The sequence below is a fragment of the Gobio gobio genome (assembly GCF_949357685.1).
Source record: "Gobio gobio genome assembly, chromosome: 12".
NCBI lineage: Eukaryota > Metazoa > Chordata > Actinopteri > Cypriniformes > Gobionidae > Gobio > Gobio gobio.
Window position 1 is genome coordinate 4,406,445 of NC_137105.1, and position 17,165 is coordinate 4,423,609.

The 17,165-nt window shown below is 40.1% G+C and overlaps 1 protein-coding gene across 1 annotated transcript; it reads left to right on the forward strand.

The window, feature by feature from the left end:
* Positions 1-599: 599 nt before the first annotated feature.
* On the forward strand, positions 600-15,901 carry drc5 (dynein regulatory complex subunit 5; the record flags this gene model as incomplete). The annotated part of the gene is made up of 4 exons (XM_079832210.1): positions 600-696; positions 3,385-3,953; positions 6,595-7,044; positions 15,743-15,901. 4 exons carry the CDS (start codon positions 600-602, stop codon positions 15,899-15,901), a joined length of 1,275 nt encoding a protein of 424 aa, XP_079688336.1.
* Positions 15,902-17,165: the final 1,264 nt, after the last annotated feature.

Here is a 17,165-nt window from a genome sequence, read left to right on the forward strand (position 1 = left end):
TGATAGATAACAGTGATATGATATATGTATGAAAATATTGTTTATGATAGATAACATAAGTGAAAATAGCTCTACATTTCCCAGACCTTGACTGTAGTTTTGTTATTTTGCCGCCGCCTTATATCTTCCATATGCGTTTTTTATCACACTTTTTATGACACTCCTCGTTCTTCATTTTCTGTCGTCTGTGCATTTTCATAGTGTGAATTATGGTTTATTTTAATCGCGAGGCTGTTTCACACATCATATAGGCGCGTGATCAGCGGCGAGTGACGTACTGAAGGCACGTCTCTGCTACCATGGTAACACCAAACGTTACAGAGGAACTGAAAGTGAGTCGTCAATAGTATGAAGAGATTTAACTGTTGAATTATTGACTTTAATTTATATTTTATTCAAATTCGTTATTTAAACTTAAACGGGAATACACAATAACGTCCATCAAAAGTTCTTGACCCCTTCAAGCAATATTGAGTTATGTTTAATGTCCCTGATTCTGTGTCAGTTTTAGCGGTATGTCTCAGAGACTGTCTTCACGGAGACCCAGGGCCGTGTATCCTCTGGGGAGGCCGGCGAGCGGCGCCGGTGGCGGGCAGAAGATGCGCAGCGTCATCGCGGAGGATCCCGAGTGGTCGCTGGCGCTGGTTCCTTTACTAACAACTCTCTGCCTACAGCATATTATTAAACACTTTGAAGGTAAACAATACAAATTTAGTTTATCCATTCATATAACCACCATAAGAGTTAGTTGCAAATTCACTCTCACAACAAAAAGTACAAAAGTTCACGTTGAGTTGTGCTCCTTTCAAAAGTTACGAATATTTTCTATTTAGGTACTCAGATTCTTGGATTAGAATATCCAAAAACCACTAGAACAATGTTATATATTTAGTTGACTTGTGTACTTATCCCAAATGTTTCCAAGAATGTTTAAATCCAGAGAAATAAGCGATTTTAACCAGGACACGGACCGTGTCCGTCGCCTATCAATGACATCATCATACTCGCGTTACCCTCGATTCCCGGTTTTATTTAGTAGAAACCATGGAAACACCAAATAGGCTTTAATATATGATGTGTTTTATTAGACAGGTGAGCAACTGTTTGGATCATTCATCGACAGAAAACGAATCATTGTTCTACAGCTCAACACAGTTATTGTTTAATAACAATGAGTACCATAAGACTTTTGCTCATCTTCGGAACACAAATTAAGATATTTTTGATTAAATCTGAGAGATTTCTGTCCCTCTATTGACAGCTACGCAACTACCACTTTGGCGCTTCAAAAAGGTATAACAGCACGTACAGAACAGTAACAAAGCACTCAAATGTACCGTTTATCTTTTACGTGTCTGAAATGTCGTTGCCATGACGTGTTGCTATGGTGCGTGTCTTGCTTGACTGCTCATTCTGACACAACCTCCTCTAAATATTTTTTTCTTTGTGTTGTAATAATTCTGTTCATTGTAAAAGTAAAATACAATAAATTTGTATCTGTAATCCCAGATTCATAATTGTCTGCTTACAACAGTGGTCGGGAACCTCTAGGCTCGCGAGCCATATGGCCAATCAGTGAACGCCTGTGGCTCGACGGCAGAAAAAAACAATCCAAACAATCACGAGTTTGAAACCTTGTTCATCATTAATCAAAGCTATTATTCGAAATGTAGGCGGTCAAGAAAGAGTGTCTCTTAAAAAAAAAACTGAAAGACACAATATATAATATTACAAAAAAAAAATATATATACAGTATATACACTCACCTAAAGGATTATTAGGAACACATACTAATACTGTGTTTGACCCCCTTTCGCCTTCAGAACTGCCTTAATTCTACGTGGCATTGATTCAACAAGGTGCTGAAAGCATTCTTTAGAAATGTTGGCCCATATTGATAGGATAGCATCTTGCAGTTAATGGAGATTTGTGGGATGCACATCCAGAGCACGAAGTTTTTGAAATGATTTGAGCTTTGTGACGGTGCATTATCCTGCTGGAAGTAGCCATCAGAGGATGGGACATGGTGGTCATAAAGGGATGGACATGGTCCGAAACAATGCTCAGGTAGGCCGTGGCATTTAAACAATGCCCAATTGGCACTAAGGGGCCTAAAGTGTGCCAAGAAAACATCCCCCACACCATTACACCACCACCACCACCAGCCTGCACAGTGGTAACAAGGCATGATGGATCCATGTTCTCATTCTGTTTACGCCAAATTCTGACTCTACCATCTGAATGTCTCAACAGAAATCCAGACTCATCAGACCAGGCAACATTTTTCCAGTCTTCAACTGTCCAATTTTGGTGAGCTTGTGCAAATTGTCGCCTCTTTTTCCTATTTGTAGTGGAGATGAGTGGTACCCGGTGGGGTCTTCTGCTGTTGTAGCCCATCCGCCTCAATTCTGTGCGTGTTGTGGCTTCACAAATGCTTTGCTGCAGACCTCGGTTGTAACGAGTGGTTATTTCAGTCAAAGTTGCTCTTCTATCAGCTTGAATCAGTCGGCCCATTCTCCTCTGACCTCTAGCATCAACAAGGCATTTTCGCCCACAGGACTGCCGCATACTGGATGTTTTTCCCTTTTCACACCATTCTTTGTAAACCCTAGAAATGGTTGTGCGTGAAAATCCCAGTAACTGAGCAGATTGTGAAATACTCAGACCGGCCCGTCTGGCACCAACAACCATGCCACGCTCAAAATAGCTTAAATCACCTTTCTTTCCCATTCCGACATTCAGTGTGGAGTTCAGGAGATTGTCTTGACCAGGACCACACCCCTAAATGCATTGAAGCAACTGCCATGTGATTGGTTGATTAGATAATTGCATTAATGAGAAATGGAACAGGTGTTCCTAATAATCCTTTAGGTGAGTGTATATAAATGACATTAAAAAGTAAAAAAATCACTCGTTTTTATAAAGTAACATTGTCCAACAGCGACACCCACAGGTAAAGTTACAGTGGGTTGCCTGAGCCCATTGAATTTTAACAGACCCGCCAAAGTCGCACTATGATTGGACGTTGGAAAGTGTAATGTGGCATGGAGACGTAATGACGTGCCATTAATCGAGCTATTCTTAAAGCAACTCATGTAAACACCTTAATCAGAATATTGTCTTATTCAGAATAAGGTCAACAATTAGATTACCACTGTCCATGGAAACGTAGTCACTGATAGGCGACACACAGTCCATGTCCTGGTTAAAATCGCTTATTTCTTTGGATTTAAACATTCTTGGAAACATTTGGGATAATGCAAGGACACAAGTCAACAAAATATATAACATTGTTCTAGTGGTTTTTAGATATTCTAATCCAAAAATGTTACACATTGTGCCTTTAATGAAAGAATGCCTGTACTGTGTATTCATATTTTGCAGAGAAACCCATTCTGGATGAACTCATGCCCAAATATAAAGCGTATGTCCTCCAGCGACTGCCAGCGTCTCTTCCCTTGACCGTCACCGCAAACCTCATCAGTGATGAGAGCTACTGGAAGCGCTGCTGTGAAGGTCGCTGGCGTCTCTGTGACATCTCCACATATGGCAACAGCTGGAAGCGCATGTTCTTTGAGCGCCACCTAGAGAGCATCATTGAACTCTTCATTCCTGATGCAACCGACACCAAGACAGTCCTGGATCTGGTGCCACTGTGTCGAAACTACGTAAAGCGCCTAAATGTCTCTCAGCTGCTGCCACCCATTAAAGAGCCGCCCAGGTTTGACGAGGACGACGGTTCGGATTGTGCCAGCGATATGGGCAGTGAAGGACCCTCCATGGATCACTTTGATTTCCGCATTCTGCTCGACAAACTGCCGAATCTGGAAGAGCTTAACGTGGCGTATGGAGTGAAAGGATGCGGCATGAACTTTGAGTGGAATTTGTTTGAGTTCACCTTCAGAGACTGTGAATCCCTGGCAAAAGCTCTCGCTTCCTGCAAGACTTTACAGGTTCAGTTATTGTTATCATTAGTAATTGTAGTATTTTCAGTTTTTTAGAAACATTTTATAGGCTAATACAAAATCTGGGATCACATTAAGGGTGCTTTCACATCTCTAGTTCGTTTCATTTGGTCCGAACCAAGGGCAAACAATTATACATTGTAGCATGTTTCAGCTTTTTTGGTTCCTTTCACACCACACTGATTGCTTTGGTCCGAACCAGTTGAAAAAACGAACCAAAATGTAGTCACATGACAACATCCACATCACTCATTGGCCATGGCGTGTTTCCTAAACTGCTGGTTTTCTCCCTGGCCATAATCTATTACATTGTTTGTATACACCACAATATGCAAACAATACATTTCTATAATGAAGCGCGGATGTAGCTTGAAAACATCGCTCTAATGCACTGCAAATGAGATTGCGCATCGCTCATCACTTCAAGCGGAGATCGCGCAGTTCTTGTGAGTTTTCGAAAGCTGGGACCTATGGTCATCAGACCAAATTTCTATGAGGCTCCGCCCCTCCTTACTACTCCAAGTTTGTCCGCGAGCTGCCCTGCTAAAGTGCAAACTGTCAACAAACACTTCCTCATCCCATAATGCACAGCGCAGCTGACTACGGCGGCTGGTTTAGTCCAAAAATTATCAGTACTTTTTGCAGTTGGGTCTGTTCGAGGTCGGATCACGTTCTCTCCACAAACGAGCCGCTCCAGAGTTCGTCTGAAAGCGTAGCAAAATCACCTCTTCAAGGACTCGGTGCGCTTGTTTGGTCCGCTTTTGGTGCGCACCCGAGTGCGATTGCTGCTTTCACACCTGACCAAAGGAACCACACCAAAGGGGAAAACAAACTCTAGTACGATTCAATTCAACTAAATGAGGCAGGTGTGAAAGCAGCACCCTAAAATGTTAGTTCAGCCAAAAATGAAAATTCTGTCATTAATTCCTCACCCTCATGTCGTTCCAAACCCGTAAGACCTTCATCTTCTTTTTTATGAAATCTGAGAGCTTTCTGAACCATCCATAGACAGCAACGCCTTTGCAACTTTCAAAGTCCAGAAAGGTAGTAAAGACATCGTTAAAATCGCCCATGGGACTACAGTGGTTCAACCTTTAAGTTATGAAGCGACGAGAATACTTTTTGTGTGCAAAAAACAAACAAAAATAACAACTTTATTCAACAATCTCTTCCCATCAAAGTTATTGTCCTATGCTATTCACGTAGTAAAAACAGTGCACCGCTTCCGGGTTCTACATCAGAACGCTACCTCATTATTGGCCGGCTCCTGCGTTAGCATCACACGTACATGAACAGCGTCGGCCAATAATGAGCCAGCGTTCTGACATAGAACTTGGAAGCGCAGGACTGTGTTTACTACGTCAACAGTGTAGGAGACTAACACAGACAAGAAGAAATAGTTGAATAAAGTCGTTATTTTGGGGGGGTTTTGTGTACAAAAAGTATTCTCGTCGCCTCATAACATTAAGGTTGAACCACTGGAGTCACATGGACTATTTTAATGACGTCTTTTCTAGATTTCTGGACCTTGAAAGTGTCCATTGTGTTGCTGTCAGAAAGCTCTTGTATTTCATCCAAAAAATTGTGTTCTGAACGGGTTTGGAACGACATGAGGGTAAGGAATTAATGACAGCATTTTCATTTTTTGGGTGAACTAACCCTTTAAATTTAAGATGTATAGACTACTTTTATGTTTTCTTGCCCTTCTTGGAGCTTGACAGTCCCTGGTCACTATATGCTTGCCTTGTACGAAGAAAACAGTGTGAACATTCTGCTAAACATCTCCTTTTGTGTTCCACAGAAAAACAGTCAGACAAGACTTAAAGGGTTAGTTCACCCAAAAATGAAATTTGTTATTAATTCCTCACCCTCATGTCATGTAGTAACACAACCCGTAAGACCTTCGTTCATCTTCGGAAACACCAATTAAGGTATTTTTTGATGAAATCCGAGAGCTTTCTGACAGCAACCCAACGACCACTTTCAAGGCCCAGAAAGGCAGTAAAGACATCGTTAAAATAGTGTGACTCCAGTGGTTCAATTCCAGGTTCTACGATAGAACGCAGGCTCGCCATTGGCTGACGCTGTTCAGGAGCTGGCCAATAATGAGGCGGCATTCTGATGTAGAACCCGGAAGCGCTAGACTGTGTTTACTACGTGAATAGCGTAGGAGAATTTTTTTTGGGGGGGGGGTTGGGGGGGGGGGGGGGGGGGGGGGGGGGGTTTGCGCACAAAAAGTATTCTCGTCGCTTCATAACATTAAAGTCACATGGGCTATTTTAACAATGTCTTTACTACCTTTCTGGGCCTTGAAAGTGGTATTTACCTTGCTGTCTATGGATGGTTCAGAAAACTCTCAGATTTCATCAAAAATATCTTCATTTGTGTTCTGAAGATGAACAAAGGTCTTTGGAACGACACGAGGGCGAGGAATAAATGACAGAATTTTTATTTTTGCATGAACTAACCCTTTAAGCCAGGTCTTCATGCAAAGGTATATAACTCCAAAAGACTTTAAATATAGCATGAACGTCATATCACTAATTTATCTTTTTTGCCCTGCTTGAGAGCCCCAGGCATTCTTCAGAGCATCAGTGTTTGGTTGTTTAATTCCAACTTTTCTCACCAGGTCTTCAGGATCAATCGCAGTAAGGTGGACGATGATAAGTGTTGCATGCTTGTGGGTCAACTGTTGGATCACCCGTCCCTGCAGGAGCTGGACTTTTCACATAATCACATCAGCGACCGCGGAGCCCGAGCCATCGGGAAACTTCTGAACCGCAGTCAGCTGAAGAGACTGGTCGTCTGCAACAACCAGATAAGAGCTCCAGGAGCTCAGGCACTGGCTCATGCTCTGGGCAGAAACGCCACCCTGACGTCCCTCAACCTGAGGCTCAACCGCATCGGGGATGAAGGGGGTCAAGCTCTGGCTCAGGCTCTGATGAAGAACCAGACTTTGGTGAAACTTCACCTGGGGGGAAATAACATGACAGAGCCCACGGCCGTGGCTCTGTCTCAGGCCTTGGTGGAGAACGGGACCCTCAATAGCCTAAACCTGTCCAACAACAGACTGGGAGTCGTGAGTAAACCTCAGACGTTTAGCACATATTCTCATTTAGGTACATGTACGTAAAAGGAACAAATTACAACATTTCAGCCAATATAGAACACTGCAAAAATGTCTTACTTTTCATTTCAGCTAAAAATATCGAAACATTCTTAAAGGTGCAGTGTGTGAATTTTAGCGGCATCTAGTAGTGAGGTTGTGAATTGCAATCGCTCACCCCTCCCTTCCGAAGCACATTGACAAGCTACGGTGGCCGACACAGGACAAGAATGTCGTAGTCTGAGAGAGCAGAGTGACTTGCGCTCTGTAGAGAAGTTTGTCCCTTTAGGAGAAACATGACGGCACAAAATGGCGGCTTCACTGTAAGGGGACCTGTGGTGTGTGTAGATAGAAATGGCTCATTCTAAAGTAATAAAAACATAACGGCTGATTATGTAAGGTCTCTATGCACCACTGAAAACATAGTTATGTATATTATATTGCATTTCTGTCAATAAATCCTCATAGATATTACACACTGCACCTTTAAAGTAAGATAAATTTCGTAATTCACTGCAAAACGTGATTTTCTTACTGAGTAATTTTGTCTTGTTTTCCAGTACAAGAAAACAAGGCGTTAAATTAAATCTGAATTAGACAACAATAAGGGGGGGAGGGGGGGGGGGGGGGGGGGGTGGTTGAAAGCAAAAAAATACCTGTTGATATGTTAAGAAAAATCAACTGAAAGTATATTTTTTCTTACTCCATTGGATTTATTTTTATTTTCATTTTTGGCATAAAACCTCACTTAATTTTGATAATTTTTTTCAGAAAACAATACTTAATATGTTGTTATTTTGCTTTTGTATTTTTGTATTGCTTTCCACATAAATATCAGAACATTCTTCAAGTAAAATAAAAAACATGATCGAAATTAAACAAGAAAAAACAAGCCAGTTGGGTAAGAAAATTAACCTAACATTTTATTTTTATTTTCGTAGATATTTTTTCTCATTTTTAGCATAAACCTCACTTAATTTTGATAATTTTTTCAGAAAACAATATTTAATATTTTGCATCTCTATGTTTTGTCTTGTTTTCCACTAAAATATCTAAACATTTTTCAAGTATGATAAAAAAAACATTTTCCTTCTCAGTATTTTTTGCTTATAAACAATAAAAAAATCATTAAAACAAGAAAAAATATCTGTCAATGGGGTAATATTTTATTTTTTCACATTTTTTGCATAAACTTAGCAAAATTTTTATCAAATATTAAAAAAAAACATGATTGTTATTTTGCATCTCAAGTAAATGTATCTGGATGTAATGTTTAGATATTTGTACTGGAAAACAGGACATAAATACTGGGTAAAAAAATCTTTTTTTGCATCATATTAACCTATAATTTTCACCTTTTGTATGCTAAAATGGGTGGAAATAAATCCTATATTGGGTGAAAAATCACCCTATCAAGTAATAACATTCTCATCATTGCAACATTTGCTTTCTCCATTATTATCTTTTTTTAAATGAAAAACAAAGGATGTTTAAAAGCATTTAATTGTCTGTAAAGAGATGAATATGAAATGATACAGCCCTGAAGCTCACGTTCAATTATTCATGGCTGCAGGATAGATGTGCGCTAACACACGGACATGTGGGACATGTGGGATGGGGATTACCTCTCTCCTGGGACGGATCGTCCAAATGGTTCCTGCATTTATCCCATCTCCGTTTCAAGGCAAATCCTATTTCAAACAATTGCCTCTCATTCAGGAGAGAGCTCTGGCGCTACACACCAGAAACATTAGTCTGCACTCTCAGAGTCTAGGCATCTTAATGTAAAATGTATTTTAATTTGCAATTGTACTGCAAAATGTGGTATGCTTGGTCATCGGAGTACTTCCACCTATAGTGCTAGAGATATTCAGCACTAACCAAAAAATCTGATGCAGTCATACTAAACTATGATGGTCTGATCATTTAAAAATGCCATCAATTCATCAAAAGCATTAAGACTCTATTTGCTTTCTTAAAACATGTTTTTGGTCTTATTGTGAATATACCATCAGTTTCCTTTGTAATCAAAATCATCATCAAAATGCTTCTGAAATGACTTGGTGAAAACCTGGAAAATTTATGACAAATTTTCCAGTCCTGGAAAACACATGGAAAATTAGAGAACATGTAAAATGCAATATTTGGCGTGATCCTTGTCATTCTATGTAGCAAAGCTTAACAATAATACCAAAAACATGAGTTATTAATTTACATTTAGTGTGTTTATGGCTTGGATTCTTCCTTCAGTGTCAGTACATGGGATTTATTTATTTCATTTTAACATCCACAAGGTGAAAATTATACAAATACCAAAAGTTTGGGGTGAGTGCGATTTTTTTTTTTAAAGGAAATTTATATTTTTATTGAGCAAGACCCCGATAAAATAAAAAAGAGACATTTATAATGTTACAAAAAATTATATTCCAAATAAATGCTGTTCTTATGAAATTTATATTCATCAAAGAATCTTGAAAAAATAAAACGTATCAGTTTCCACAAAAATAGGACTTGATAATAATCATAAATGTTTCTTGAGCAGCAAATCATCATATCAGAATGAGGATCATGTGACACTGAAGACTGGGGTAATGATGATAAATTCAGCTTTGATCACAGGATATAAATTACACTTTACTATATATTCACATAGAACACACTTATTTTAAATTATAATAATATTTCACAATTTTACTGTATTTTTGATCAAACAAATTGAGACTTAAAAAATCTTTTACACCCTTAATCGGCCCTCGGAGTCCAGCTGACCCCACAGGTCATTTTTAAAAAGTGTTCCCTTCATCTCAGGGCCATGAGACTCTGTGACTTTTCCTAAATAATCTATCTAAACATGCACAAAAAATCTGGGCTTGATTTGGTTGTTCTAAAGGTGTGTAAAACGAGTGTGTGTGTGTGTGTGACTGCAACAGAGAGCATTTTTATAGAAACTGGCAAATAAAATCAACAAAACTGGCATAAATCTGACAAAATTCCATAAATAAATGAAGGACAAATACTAGAGCACAAATGCAACATGGAACAATCATGAGAAAGAGAGGGAAAAGGGCAAATAAAAGAATTCCTAAAGTTTTTCCACAAACCTACAGATGGCGGTATTCTATCCCTAACACATAGAGCAATGTCCAAAAACTATTTATATTTATTTAAGATCATCATTCAAGTGATTTTTTTCATTAAAAAAAATATTTTTAATGAGCCAATTTATGACATAGTTAAGTATTTGTGCAGTAAATAGGTAAAAAACTACTAAATACCCACAAAAACACAGCATAAATGTATAGTTGACAAGTAAATAAAAAAAATGATATAGTTTTCCATGTAAAAAATGTATATTTCCTTATGCAATCGCTCTGTAAAAGTTTGGGGTCTATCTGACCCAAAGGGACTCAAACGTAAACCCTACTTGAGGGACGATAAAGGGTTAATAAATCATCAATTCTCCACTGTTTAATATTGGTTGTGATGAAATGTTGTCTTTTTGTACTTCTTTTTACCATCACATTCATTTATGATCCATTATTTTCCTCGTTTAAAATGTTTTACTTGCTGCAAATGCCTTTTCATGTTCGCTTTGGTTTAAAGAGCACCTATCATGGCATTTAAAATGTTCCAAATATTGTTTTAGAAGTCCCCAACAACAGTTTTGCATGCATGCAATGACAAAAAAGACTTTAGTTTTCTAATAATATGCATTTATTTTTACCTGTTTTGACAGCGATTCTCAAATGATTCCTTTAGTGATTCACTTTTCAAAACCCCGCCTTTACGTGACGCTAATCTGCGGTGATTGGTCCGATGACCCAGTCAGTTGTGATTGGTAGAGTCTGTGCAGATATTTTCGGAAACGGAACGCCCATCAAAGTCTTATAGTGACAGTAATTTGTTAATATGTGTCAGGAGTTATGAATATGAAAACCGCGTCTGTACCGTTTGATTGTAATATGAGCCTCAGCTGATCTCATTCATTAAAAAACTCCTCTATTCTCCTCACGAAGACTCGCGACAAATCAACATCCCTCAGGGCTTTTAGTTCAAAAGTGTGCAGATGAGGAGACATATTGATAGATTCTCATATGTCTGTGTCAAATTTCTAAACAGAGGAGTATTTTTTATTCAATACTTCCTCAAAATGCGCAGATATAGCCTAATCATGAGCGATTGAGTCTCTTATGTGTTGTTTTCAATTCATCCTGGCAGCCGGAGGGCGCTCTGAGCACATGTAGTCCATATACAGACAGACGAAGAAGATACCATGTGCCATAATAGAAGTCCATAATAAAAGCTTCCTGAGATCGCGAAACATGCAAATAGAGACATTTGACGACTAATAAACACTCAATCGCGACGATGTATGGTTTGTCTTCAAGCCACTTAGTCTTCAAATGCTCATCCTTGGGCAGATGAAAAAAGTTTGCTTTTGAGTCGCACTTCAGAACAGCGTCTCGTCGCCATGATGTTTTCTAGTTTTCACTGGCGTCTCGTCTCCATGATGTTTTCTAGTTTTCACTGGCGTCTCGTCTCCATGATGTTTTCTAGTTTTCACTGGCGTCTCGTCTCCATGATGTTTTCTAGTTTTCACTGGCGTCTCGTCTCCATGATGTTTTCTAGTTTTCACTGGCGTCTCGTCGCCACGATGTTTTCTAGTTTTCACTGGCGTCTCGTCTCCATGATGTTTTCTAGTTTTCACTGGCGTCTCGTCTCCATGATGTTTTCTAGTTTTCACTGGCGTCTCGTCTCCATGATGTTTTCTAGTTTTCACTGGCGTCTCGTCTCCATGATGTTTTCTAGTTTTCACTGGCGTCTCGTCTCCATGATGTTTTCTAGTTTTCACTGGCGTCTCGTCTCCATGATGTTTTCTAGTTTTCACTGGCGTCTCGTCTCCATGATGTTTTCTAGTTTTCACTGGCGTCTCGTCTCCATGATGTTTTCTAGTTTTCACTGGCGTCTCGTCTCCATGATGTTTTCTAGTTTTCACTGGCGTCTCGTCTCCATGATGTTTTCTAGCTTTCACTGGCGTCTCGTCTCCATGATGTTTTCTAGTTTTCACTGGCGTCTCGTCGCCATGATGTTTTCTAGTTTTCACTGGCGTCTCGTCTCCATGATGTTTTCTAGTTTTCACTGGCGTCTCGTCTCCATGATGTTTTCTAGTTTTCACTGGCGTCTCGTCTCCATGATGTTTTCTAGCTTTCACTGGCGTCTCGTCGCCATGATGTTTTCTAGCTTTCACTGGCGTCTCGTCGCCATGATGTTTTCTAGTTTTCACTGGCGTCTCGTCTCCATGATGTTTTCTAGTTTTCACTGGCGTCTCGTGGCCATGATGTTTTCTAGCTTTCACTGGCGTCTCGTCTCCATGATGTTTTCTAGCTTTCACTGGCGTCTCGTCTCCATGATGTTTTCTAGCTTTCACTGGCGTCTCGTGGCCATGATGTTTTCTAGTTTTCACTGGCGTCTCGTGGCCATGATGTTTTCTAGTTTTCACTGGCGTCTCGTCTCCATGATGTTTTCTAGTTTTCACTGGCGTCTCGTCTCCATGATGTTTTCTAGTTTTCACAGCGTCTCGTCTCCATGATGTTTTCTAGCTTTCACTGGCGTCTCGTCGCCATGATGTTTTCTAGTTTTCACTGGCGTCTCGTGGCCATGATGTTTTCTAGTTTTCACTGGCGTCTTGTCTCCATGATGTTTTCTAGTTTTCACAGCGTCTCGTCTCCATGATGTTTTCTAGTGTTCACTGGCGTCTCGTGGTCATGATGTTTTCTAGTTTTCACTGGCGTCTCGTCTCCATGATGTTTTCTAGCTTTCACTGGCGTCTCGTCGCCATGATGTTTTCTAGTTTTCACTGGCGTCTCGTCGCCATGATGTTTTCTAGTTTTCACTGGCGTCTCGTGGCCATGATGTTTTCTAGTTTTCACAGCGTCTCGTCTCCATGATGTTTTCTAGCTTTCACTGGCGTCTCGTCGCCATGATGTTTTCTAGTTTTCACTGGCGTCTCGTGGCCATGATGTTTTCTAGTTTTCACTGGCGTCTCGTCTCCATGATGTTTTCTAGTTTTCACAGCGTCTCGTCTCCATGATGTTTTCTAGCTTTCACTGGCGTCTCGTCTCCATGATGTTTTCTAGCTTTCACTGGCGTCTCGTGGCCATGATGTTTTCTAGTTTTCACTGGCGTCTCGTGGCCATGATGTTTTCTAGTTTTCACTGGCGTCTCGTCTCCATGATGTTTTCTAGTTTTCACTGGCGTCTCGTCTCCATGATGTTTTCTAGTTTTCACAGCGTCTCGTCTCCATGATGTTTTCTAGTTTTCACTGGCGTCTCGTGGCCATGATGTTTTCTAGTGTTCACTGGCGTCTCGTCTCCATGATGTTTTCTAGTTTTCACTGGCGTCTCGTCTCCATGATGTTTTCTAGTTTTCTAGTTTTCACAGCGTCTCGTCTCCATGATGTTTTCTAGTTTTCACTGGCGTCTCGTCGCCATGATGTTTTCTAGTGTTCACTGGCGTCTCGTCTCCATGATGTTTTCTAGTTTTCACTGGCGTCTCGTCTCCATGATGTTTTCTAGCTTTCACTGGCGTCTCGTCTCCATGATGTTTTCTAGTTTTCACTGGCGTCTCGTCTCCATGATGTTTTCTAGTTTTCACTGGCGTCTCGTCTCCATGATGTTTTCTAGTTTTCACAGCGTCTCGTCTCCATGATGTTTTCTAGTTTTCACAGCGTCTCGTCTCCATGATGTTTTCTAGTTTTCACTGGCGTCTCGTCTCCATGATGTTTTCTAGTTTTCACTGGCGTCTCGTCTCCATGATGTTTTCTAGTTTTCACTGGCGTCTCGTCTCCATGATGTTTTCTAGTTTTCACTGGCGTCTCGTCTCCATGATGTTTTCTAGTTTTCACTGGCGTCTCGTCTCCATGATGTTTTCTAGTTTTCACTGGCGTCTCGTCTCCATGATGTTTTCTAGTTTTCACAGCGTCTCGTCGCCATGATGTTTTCTAGTGTTCACTGGCGTCTCGTCTCCATGATGTTTTCTAGTTTTCACTGGCGTCTCGTCTCCATGATGTTTTCTAGCTTTCACTGGCGTCTCGTCTCCATGATGTTTTCTAGTTTTCACTGGCGTCTCGTCTCCATGATGTTTTCTAGCTTTCACTGGCGTCTCGTCTCCATGATGTTTTCTAGTTTTCACTGGCGTCTCGTCGCCATGATGTTTTCTAGTTTTCACTGGCGTCTCGTCGCCATGATGTTTTCTAGTTTTCACTGGCGTCTCGTCTCCATGATGTTTTCTAGTTTTCACTGGCGTCTCGTCGCCATGATGTTTTCTAGTTTTCACTGGCGTCTCGTCTCCATGATGTTTTCTAGTTTTCACTGGCGTCTCGTCTCCATGATGATGTTTTCTAGTTTTCACTGGCGTCTCGTCGCCATGATGTTTTCTAGTTTTCACTGGCGTCTCGTGGCCATGATGTTTTCTAGCTTTCACTGGCGTCTCGTCTCCATGATGTTTTCTAGTTTTCACTGGCGTCTCGTCTCCATGATGTTTTCTAGCTTTCACTGGCGTCTCGTCTCCATGATGTTTTCTAGTTTTCACTGGCGTCTCGTCTCCATGATGTTTTCTAGCTTTCACTGGCGTCTCGTCTCCATGATGTTTTCTAGTTTTCACTGGCGTCTCGTCGCCATGATGTTTTCTAGTTTTCACTGGCGTCTCGTCGCCATGATGTTTTCTAGCTTTCACTGGCGTCTCGTCTCCATGATGTTTTCTAGTTTTCACTGGCGTCTCGTCTCCATGATGTTTTCTAGTTTTCACTGGCGTCTCGTCTCCATGATGTTTTCTAGCTTTCACTGGCGTCTCGTCTCCATGATGTTTTCTAGTTTTCACTGGCGTCTCGTCGCCATGATGTTTTCTAGCTTTCACTGGCGTCTCGTCTCCATGATGTTTTCTAGTTTTCACTGGCGTCTCGTCTCCATGATGTTTTCTAGTTTTCACTGGCGTCTCGTCTCCATGATGTTTTCTAGCTTTCACTGGCGTCTCGTCTCCATGATGTTTTCTAGTTTTCACTGGCGTCTCGTCGCCATGATGTTTTCTAGTTTTCACTGGCGTCTCGTCGCCATGATGTTTTCTAGTTTTCACTGGCGTCTCGTGGTCATGATGTTTTCTAGCTTTCACTGGCGTCTCGTCTCCATGATGTTTTCTAGTTTTCACTGGCGTCTCGTCTCCATGATGTTTTCTAGTTTTCACTGGCGTCTCGTCTCCATGATGTTTTCTAGTTTTCACTGGCGTCTCGTGGCCATGATGTTTTCTAGTTTTCACTGGCGTCTTGGAGCGCAATAAGTGGGCGTATCGTATTCAAATAACTTGACAAGTTGACGTCATCTAGTCAGAGAAAAAGCTTCAGTCTTCTAACGATTCTTAAAAATGACTCTGAGTCGACTCTTACTTTTGAAGGAAAATAACTATATATACGGTGCACTGTCATATTTCAAACTTTGCAGGATGTTTTTGTTCACTTAGATCCATGTTACACACTACATGAAAGGTACATTTCAAAATTCCATGATAGGTGCTCTTTAATGTAGAAAGTCTTGAATGAAATAAATCAACCCTAGGACTTATTTAACGACGTCTCTCCCAGTTTTGTGTGTAATCGTCACATCTCCTGTGTCTCCGACAGGACGGCGGGAAGCTGCTGGAGGAAGGGATGTCCCACAACAGCAGTCTGGTGGAGTGTGACATTCGGCTGACTGATGTGGCTCAGGACAGTGAGTACTGCATCGCTCAGGCTCTACGCGCCAATCAGATCCAGGCGGCCCGCAAAAACACACAACTATGATCCCAATGCCAAAGTCTGAGCCGTACATGCTGTGCCTGCCAGTGAGTAATTACTGGCCACTGAAAAACATGGAAAACTAATAAAAAAATGACCAGAATTATTCTAACTAGATCTATTATTCTTAAACAATGAAATATTTAAATGATATGGAAACAAGGATGATAACTATAAACAGAGGTGGAACGAGTAACAAAATATTCGACTCAAGTAAAAGTACTATTACTTCAATGAAATTTTACTTAAGTACAAGTAAAATTACCGGTCTAAAAATGTACTCAAGTAAAATTAAAAAGTAGTTCATTTAAAATGTACTCAGAGTAAAAGTTACTGAGTTACTTTTTTAACAGCAGGGGTGGGGAATCTCCTGTGTAGGGTTGTGGTAATGAGATTTTCACGATATGAAAACATCAGAGTTTGACAGCTTCACGGTATTAAACAATTATTTAATAAATAAACTGTATTATTAAATTATGGTAATTATTATCACCCGTTAAATTGGCATTAAATGAATGAAAACTGTTGAAAATGAAATGAAATGAAAAATGTTTTTTGGGGGGGTTTTTTGGTTGAACAAATGCTTTATTATAACAAACTAGAAACCATTTGTTTTGTTTATTAAAATTTCAATAAAACATGTCTAATCAATCCAATTCAATAAATGGTTATGAATTAGATTAACAACTTATTTTTATCATTAACTTATAAAAATGTTTAAGAATCCTGTGAATTTTTTTTTAATGATTTGTATACAAATATATGGGCAAAACTGTGGTAATTAAATAAATGTAACAAACTTTTATCCTTTTATTTTTTGGCAAAGTGCTGCAAAGCAGAGATTTTCAAAAACGTTTATTTTGATGAGTTTTAGTGAAGAGCTGCTTCTGTGAAAACCTGTTTCAGAGTGTATTTGACTGGTTTTTAAAATGTTCATGTGTTCATGTCCAAATATGGTTTGTGAGACGTTAAAACACCACGAGCATTGCGTACTTGAGTATGTAGTAGACGAAACTACATAGCACAGAGACAGAACAAGCAGATCATATATTCATATAGCAGTGTTTTGCTTTAATATTCACAGACCATGTCGCGATTTGATTTATTGTCCAGCTCTACCGTCGATGTATTCATTCATTCATCCATCAGTTTGCTTGTTTTACGTGATATCTGCGTTATACTGTAAATTAATTGTCGTGACTGGATTCCGGGATTCCCTCTGCATCACAGAAATCACTCTGCCTTAAGTTAAAAACATGCCTTTATCTAC